Source organism: Montipora capricornis, chromosome 1, assembly GCF_036669925.1.
Source record: "Montipora capricornis isolate CH-2021 chromosome 1, ASM3666992v2, whole genome shotgun sequence".
In the NCBI taxonomy this organism is placed as follows: domain Eukaryota; kingdom Metazoa; phylum Cnidaria; class Anthozoa; order Scleractinia; family Acroporidae; genus Montipora; species Montipora capricornis.
Genome location: NC_090883.1, coordinates 24186889 through 24195802, shown reverse-complemented (window position 1 = coordinate 24195802; position 8914 = coordinate 24186889). Strand labels below are relative to the sequence as shown.

The 8914-nt window shown below is 40.2% G+C and overlaps 1 protein-coding gene across 12 annotated transcripts in view; it reads right to left on the bottom strand.

Moving 5' to 3' along the window:
* LOC138031574 (uncharacterized) overlaps positions 1-6595 on the bottom strand; it is a 91856-nt gene extending 85261 nt beyond the window's left edge. For 5 of the 12 annotated variants that reach the window (XM_068879381.1, XM_068879439.1, XM_068879653.1 and 2 more), the window contains exons 1-4: positions 6382-6591; positions 4697-4831; positions 3875-3915; positions 1288-1321 (exon numbers count right to left, since the gene is read on the bottom strand). In XM_068879381.1, the coding sequence (XP_068735482.1) occupies positions 1288-1321; positions 3875-3915; positions 4697-4831; positions 6382-6487 (316 nt within the window). In that variant the 5' untranslated portion in view covers positions 6488-6591. Of the gene's footprint in view, positions 1-1287; positions 1322-3874; positions 3916-4696; positions 4832-6381 lie in introns of all 12 variants that reach the window. The other 7 variants (XM_068879264.1, XM_068879339.1, XM_068879518.1 and 4 more) reach the window with 3 other exon arrangements.
* Between the last annotated feature and the right edge of the window lie 2319 nt (positions 6596-8914).

Below are 8914 nucleotides of genomic sequence, written 5' to 3'. Positions count from 1 at the left end.
TTCATGCTAACAATGAGTACTGTAAAAATTGTGGGAAGCAACAGATGCATCACCCAATATAATGAGTTTAAACTGTTCATGAATTACGACCGGTAATTTGACAATGTTTTTTCAGAATGGTTCGCCAAAAATCAGTAGATAATTTCTTTTAAGGGAAATCTCCCTAACAGTACTGTAGATATGTGTCATTCCAATTAACAGAAGGTCAATACTGTTCCATGTAATAAAAATAAAACCTCTTCAGTTTTCGTCAACTTCAATGAAGAAACTTTTTCAGTTTGTATTGGCTCAACGCTACATTGATCCCATGGTCAATGGTATGCACGATATATAATTACAGCTCAACAACAAAGGGTAGACTACTTACTATACAACTAGTAGTGTATTTACTGTCCGTTGAACACACAAACGAGTCACTGCGATGAGTCATGCCATTATCCGCGTGTTCCGTTTTCTGCCTCTCGATTGCTATACCTTCGGCCGGAAAATGCAAAAACTTGATCAGATCACCATTCAAGTTTCTTACCTATGACTTTGGGAATCGGGAATCGTTTTTACGTGTAACGGAAGCACGCCTTTTAGTCGAGCTCGAGAGCATTCTGCAACTCGCAATAAACGGTGGAAATGACAACTGTCTCTGATGTAGCTAATAAGTCACTTTTAAAACTACCGCGTCACACATCAAATGCTAATCATCGAAGTGACTTGTGTCTTTGCTGCATCATTTCCATGTCCAACGCAAAAAGAAACTAACATTTCATATCTGCTCGCCACGCCATCTCACTATGTGTTATATGTCCGATCTTCTCGAATGTCCGAACTTACGAGGTTTGTTTACATGAAAAGTCACGTGACACTACACGTTAAAGCTAGCGCTCAGGCCCGGGTTGCTCGAAGCATGGTTAGCGGTAACGAGCGATAAATACCATGGAAACCTATAGGTTTCGGTACCTCTTAACCAACGGTTAGCGCTTACCAGGCTTCGAGCAACCGGCCCCAGAAGGTCAATTGTCGAGATATATTGCACATCTTCACGTGTCGCGCACGTGACAAAGTGACCTTTACGTGCACCTCTGCACGAAAGTTTGGTCATCTTGGAAAGATGTTTTCACATCTCACCTTCGTTTCTCTTTCATGTGTTTCTGCAAAAGATGTTTCGATGAGTCATTCCGTTTCATCTTAAACCGTTCAATCAGCGTTTCCTTTCTCAAACACTGAGCAAGAATACCCTTCGATCAGTAAAAAACAACGTGCTTAGCCACTTCGGAACAAATACACTATTTTTACCTCGTTTCCATGGTCCAGTGGTCACTGTTAACACCTGTAATGAAGATAATCTCAAAAATTGTACTTTACCGGCCACGAATTTAAAAAGGAAAAGGAAAGGAAAGGAACTTTATTTAAGTGTCAAGTCGTTATAGCGCTGGAGCACTTATTCGGGATACTGTAAACTGACAAATGAAGTCAAGCACTTGAGTGGAAAAGTTGTTATGGGGAAGAACGGAAACAATTTTGGCATAAACTTTAACTCTACGTATATTTCCATCTTTTATATTAAAGTCCTCTGACTGTTGTTGTCGTAGTTCGAGCCAGGATGGCCGAATGGTAGAGTGTTTTGGCTCGTCACGCAATTGTTACTTCCAAAGTCTGCGTAAGAGGCTTCAGATAAAGTCAGAACTGTATACGCGTAAATCAGGACACGGACAATAACAGTTGTTCTCTTGGTCGAGTGCTGTTTGCAGACGGACCCGTGCGACAGTTGTATCAATCGCAACAAAATATTTATTTTGGGAATAGATTAGAGACCGCCGTCCAAACATCACAGTGAAATCTGTTCAGAAGATATGTTAATGATTGACACGGCACATGACGTCATGTGCACGGAAGGCGCATAATTGAATATTTCTGAATAAGAACGCTTGTAGATGGGGTCGAGATAGTTTTGTTTTCGCTTTGCGTGATGTTCGATATATATATATATATATATCCCCACTTCCAGTTAGTTTTGTGTGGTCTCGGATCAAAACAAAACTCTGTTGAAATCAGCATCTCCCACTTCTCGATTTTCAAACGGTCAGTGTAAAACGCAGACTGCAGACTGCAGACCATGGATAAAATGCAGACTGGTGGTAAAATAAATATTTATAATAAAAAACGAGTCATAAGCTTAAAATAAAGAGTGTTTGAAAGACAATCCTGTTTTACGTAAATCTGTCAACAACTCACATTATCATGACTGCAGGTCGCTGCACCCTTTGGGTTTAGTCCATGAAAAATCCTCTGTGCTTTGTTTTTGCGCTTCCAGATGCATTGAAATGTTCAAAGTTATTTCTCACGCCAGTACATCGAGGGATATCGATCGATAATATAAACCAACAATTATTACTCGGAATACCTGAAAGGTACCGAGTAAAAGGTTGTTCACCATTTACCACAAAAATCCGGAAATTTCGGTTGGAATGTAAATGGTAAGCCTATTTTAGTCTTCCCAAACGACAAATTTCCTGAGAAAACGGGATTTCTTGAAAGGTAGTCCAAAATTCCCAAATTAAACGGAAACGTATTGACATTTGCATACTCCAATGATTTTAACTCCCTCCAGACTCTCTCGGTAACCTTGAACGGATTTTGTAAATGGTACACGCCGTTCCCATATAAATTTCCCATTCGGGAGATTTGCTTACCATTTGAACAAACCTAGCAGCAACTGGTTTCTGCTAGTAAATGGTAAACGACCGTAATCCCGGTTGTCTTTTTTCAGTGCAACGAACTGCAGAAAGAATTTCATGTATTCCGAGCAATTAGGACACGGGGATTTCATTGGTTAAGCTATGCGTGATGACCCCAAGGGAGGGGTTATAATTGAAAATAACATCTTCCAGATGCAAAACGAACGAACTGTTGAACTGAAGGATAAACATAACGTACACGAAAGTGAGTGAAAGGATCCAACTAAGAAATTTTTACATCTCAGTGATACTGGCTTAAGCGATTGAAACGTTACATTGTTGCAAAATCCACGTTATTTATGTCTCATGCCTGTCAAAATAAATTGAGTTATTAGGTAATTACTCTCGGTAACTGTGTTCAGTGCAGCAAAATGGACAGTAGCGGGGTGGTGATTTCCTTGCCTAAAAGCAACTCACTTAACGAAACTATACTTTTTCCTACAACAACAAGGATTCAAACAGCTTCAATTCTTACAGAGTTCGATGAAAATCCGGATTTATAACATGCGGTAGGGCAAAAAAGCGATTGTGTTGTGTTGGCTTTTATCCTTATAACTTGTTTTTCATTCTTATTATTATCTTAGTCTGCATTGTACCCCCGGTCTGCAGTCTTCATTTTACACTGACCGACTTTCAAACGTAAAGCTGGTGACTCGCGAAGGATTTCATAAATTACTTTCGTGTCTTACCTCTGATAAATACAACCTCCATACAAACGTTTTGCAATTTCAACTAAAACCTTCAGTGAGCTATTGATCGTCGTTTTTTTAAAGCCAAAAAATATCCAGTTTAACGCTATGGTTGATAATTATGGCGCGAAATATTTTTCCCACCATTCTCATTTCGTACTTCATTTCATGTCGTCAGCATATTGCTATTTCTTTGCAACGTGTCTTTTTCACAGTGTTTTGTATTCAGTCAGCATTTTATACCTGGTCCGCAGTCCGCAGTCCGCAGTCCGCAGTCCGCAGTCCGCAGTCCGCACTTTTATACTGACCGATTTAAAACACATAAATCAGTTAAATCCTCAAATATCTGTTGAAATGATTTTGGGAAATATTGCATACAATTCACTGCAGCAAACGTACTTCCGTTTATAAACTACAGACTTCAAATGCCAACCACACAAATAAAAGTGGAATTACCTTTGTCGGAGTTGGTGTAGGAGTAGGTCCAGGTAAAACCTCTAAATGTGGAAAATACAGAAGAAACGTTGATGACTGCAAAATGTACATTTACGCTTTGAATAATTATTGATTGGTGCGTTCATGTAAATGTGTACTAAAAGATTCCATCAAAGCCCCTGGTTAACAAGAAAGTTGTTTCTAAGAAAATGCTTTAAAAGAATTGATGACACAACCACTGATTTGATATAGCCATTTAGATAACAGTCCTAAGAAAATACGTGCGCTGTTTGGTTAAAAATCGTTTTTCTATAACTCGATGGATACACAGAACTAGCACGAGCAAAGAGAATTTACATTTTGATAATTAGAGTTAACAAGTTGTTTTCCTTTTTCTAGTCGCGTTGTTTTCTAAAAGAAATAGAAAACGTGTACTCCGTGTCTCTATTGAATTATAGAAACACGAGTGAAAGGTTGGGAGAACTCGAAAAAGCTGTGGAAACACTCGCCTGTGGCTCGTGTTCCCACAGCATTTCTCGTTCTCCCAAACTTTCACTCGTGTTTCTATAACTCGATAGAAACACGGTACATGTTTTCTATTTTTTAAATACTGGTTGGAAACGAATTCTAGTTTAAAGGTTGCTGAAGAGTGCGCAGATGTAATTATTCTACAATTATACATGCTACTCCTACGTACATTTAAGTCTGTTGAGGTAATTTGTGCATGTTGACATCACGTGAAACCTATTCCAAAAGCACATGGCATGGCTTGAGCAGTGATTTATAACAGAGGGATGATAATGATTATGATGATGACGATGATGTGACGACTCAACAACTCACCTAAACAATCAAATTCACACCCAGTAAAACAACATTTGTAGCCATCGGGACAGTCGCTATCATCTCCTTCAGTACAAAAATTGACGACATCCATTGGGCACTCTACACTTTCCCATTCTGGGCATATGCCTGGACCTGGAAAACATTCAGTTTAAATATGAAACAATTTTTCTTGAGAGGGTACATTGTTCTTCATAAGATTAGAAATGTGACTACAGTGTAGACCTGATAATTAATACATGAACTGTGTTGTTGCTGCTACAATGTACAAATTGATTCTCATAGGGAAGATTCAAGTTTATTAGAGCTCAGCACATCTGATATCATACTCATAACTTAATATCTGCAGTATATTGAAACGTTCGCATGCTAGGCAAATGAGCTACATGGGGCGTGTGACGATCTGCAGCTGCTTTTGCAGCACTATAAAATCTACCTCAATAAGGAGTAAAACTGCGGAATACTCGGCCGTTCTCGTAACGGCAGCTGCAGAGCGCTAGCTACTGAAAAATATTAATTAAGTGGCCTTACGAAGCCCTGCTTCAGTTTGCGAAGACTTTTCTCGTTAATAGATTCAATTTGTGGGTGAATCTTGTATATTATCCTTGAAAACAATCCAGTACAGTTTATTAATAACCAACTTACCAATAAATGAAGCATTCTTGAACGAGTGGATGTCAAAAGGTCAATTAATTGCATGGCTTAGCAGTAAGAAATGCTCGAACTTGTTTGAAGGTCAAAACAAAAGATTTTTCCTCCTTTTTTCCAGCGCGCTGTGCATTTTCCCCCGATTTTTCCCCTTGCATCCGAAACATAACGAAGTCGAAAAAGGCCGAGACTTACGCCATTCGCTTCGCCGACCTTTGAGCGAAAAACAGCAAGCAGTGAGCTGATGTCACCCATCGCATGTCGTCACAAATGGCTTCCGGTATAGAATTTCCTAGCATTTTTCTTAAAAATGTATTGAAGACAATATCTCGAGAAAAATGGGGAAAAAAAGATTTCTTCAACGTGAAAGATGTTGCAGTGCAGTATCTCGCTAGGATATACCATTAAATTAACCAAATTTTATCTTTCTTCCAGCAACCCTTCAGTTCAATAAAATTTCAGGGCTCGAGGCCAACAAGTTACAAAGGAGTATTATCTTAGTCAAGAACTACGTGATAGAATCACTTTTTTCCACATGAAAACTTGAAAAAACATTTTCCCTGATGCTTCTCGGAAAAAAGACATGACCTTTCATCCTACTAGAGAGTTTAATTGAGTGTGGTTTGTTTTTCGCAGGGATTTTTGAGAACACAGGCAGTATTATTTGCATGGCTGCACAAAGACCGACTTTCTCAGTCTAAAAAACTTTTCACATCCCGTATCTGCTTTGTAATTGACACAGTTTACCGTGGAAAATACATATTATTCTGAGCTAATATAAATTTTACGGTTTATGTGATAAAATAACCGAATCCCATAACCTTCATCGTAACATGAATATAAATACCGATATCAAAATATTAAATCAAGTGAAAAGTTATGCCATGCACGAGCTATCGGATGAAGTCTCTAGCTTGGCTTCTCAGCATTGATGGTATAAATATAGGAAAATATTTGGAAGAATTCAAAGGAAACAGAGATCAAGGTTTATGAATACAAAACCTCGATTATTGCCATTCGCTAATAATTCAGCTTACGTGTCTTCGAACTCCCGCCGCCGCCGCGAATCTGGCCATGCTGCGCTTCAATTGGAAATAAAAAGGCAGTCAAGACGAAGAAAATGCGTACAACCGTGAACTCCATCCTTGAAACCGCGTCTGTCAAGACGCAAAATGCTAACAGCTCTATGTGCCAACGTGAAAACCTAAGTTCAGTAACCTCAGTTCAACCAAGCTTCTTTGAGCGCGATGCTTCATATCAAATTTCCGTTACGTCCACCAATGACTGTAGTCAAGGTCTCATACTTGTTGACATAACATTGAACAGGCGGTGTACAAATGAAAAGGAAAGGTCTTTTTTCGTTGCTGTCTAGACGAACAAGTAACGTTTGTTTCATCGATTTCGTCACTTCACATCTCTCTGGCACACTGTCGAGTCACATGCAAAGGGATAAATTTCCGAAAGGTCTCCGTTTTCCATACACATTGGCCGTATTTGGAAAACGAAGACTCCAGATAATTGAACTGAAAAGTCGACTACATTACTTGCAAAAAATTCCGGACGTTTAACTTTCGGACACTTTTTCCCTCATTTCGGACAATTTTCGGACAAAAATTTCGGACACTGCGCTGAAACATGTCTAAAGTAAATTTACGACTAAAAAACATGAATTAGACTGAAATAAAATCTATGAAAATGATAGTTTTACTGTACCTTCAAGGTTTTACAGCCGGATACACCAACGAGAAAATAACACAAACTCAATCAAGCCTATGCCTCAATAGGGGCGTAGCCAGGGGAGGGTTCCAGGGGTTCCGGAACCCTCCCTCTCCTATTTATAACAGTGATTTTATCCCAGCAAGAGTGTAATGGACTCTCGATTCCTGAAATTCTTCGTTTTGTTCTATGCTTACAATAAGTACAGTGAACGTCATTGTGTTATCTATCTGCGTTTTACTTGCATTTTCGGAGACATGAGACAGAAATACTGACATTGAAGCAGCGCTGGAGTTTTATGAGAACGACCTTCTTTCTTCTGATTTGGTTCATGTTGAGCTCCTGCGATGGAAGAGAAAGTGGTGCAGCACTGAGGATGCCGACCTCCCCACCAGTGCAGTTCAGACACTCGCAGCATACACCTTACTCCAAAATGGCCCCCATTTTAGTATTCTTTTGTTTGATTACAAGTGGCCCTGTTGGCCTCGTTCAAGGTTAAATTTTCTTTTGAATTCTACGTTTGAAAGCGAGGCGAAAAAAGGCCAGTTTACAATGAAACAAAAGAATACTAAAATGGCTGCCATTTTGGAATAAGGTGTATGCGATCGAGAGTTCTTTCCTAACATCCACACCTTGATCTGCATGTTGTGCACGTTGCCGATAACGTCAGCTGAATGTGAACTCTCATTCAGTACACTAAGAAGGTTAAAAACATACCTGAGGTCGACAATGTCAAGCGAGCGAGAGGCTGGGCTGGCGTTGATGAGCATCAATTACCACCGAGAGATAAATATCGAGGAAGCGATAAACAACGGAAACCAAGGCGTCTTATGTTTACATAGCGTAAACGCCAAAGTCTTGTATTTTTAGACCAACCGTTTTCGTTGGAACCAATTTGGAACCCCCCATCCTAGAAATCCTGGCTACGCCCCTGTCAAGCAGTGTCTCAGCTATAGAGTTCGGTCCAGAAAGGGAACTAAGGGCTTTGAAGCTCAATGTGGCTTAACTTTGATCTGAGACAAGATCTTCAAAAGGATCTTCTGGTTCCAGTACTTTAGTGAAAGCCTCCACTATGCCTGCCATCTCAAAACCCTACCTTACCACATCTGGTTTGTTTCGGAGGTAGTCGTTTAAATCAACAAGCCAGCGGGCGTGAATCGGCTTCATTACAGATAACTTAGTGCTGACATCAATGGAGTGTACATCAACACCTTTGTCGACCTGCTTTGCGATTTCCGTTGCATACCACTCCTGAAACTTTCCTATCAGAAACTTACCCTCGTAAATTGGCTGCATCGGGAGAAAAAGACCTGACATTGTTACCGTGAAAGTTTCAGTAATCTGCTTCTTTTTCCCCTTTCCCACAAGTGGCACACTCTTTTCCCCATTTTTATGGAGGGTGTGACTTGCGGAACAGACATAGGACAATGGGGTTTGATCGAAATTGAGAATCAGATCTTCTGGCACACTTTGTATGGCTTGTAGGGTTTTGATCTTTCGCTGGAACGACAGTTTCGCTTCCTTCAAGAGTCCCGGGGCCACGGGTATCTTCTCAGTGGTAGCCATTCTCATTGTCATCTTCTTGCCTTCTCTCTCCATGCGGTAGAGGACATTCCGACCCCAGTCATAACTAAGGCTCAAGTAGCCCCCGTGCTCAACCAATATGGTACGGTCATTGGCCATAACTATTCCTTTGGCAATAGCATTTATCACGGCAGCTGTTACCGGGGCACCTTTTAGTCGCAGGGCTTGTATCGTTTCGATGGTCTTTTTCATAAGGTCTTCAGGCAGTAATGCAGGTCGCCCACGCTTTCTGAAGCTAATTTCGCTAACAGGCCCATCTGTTGTTTGTTT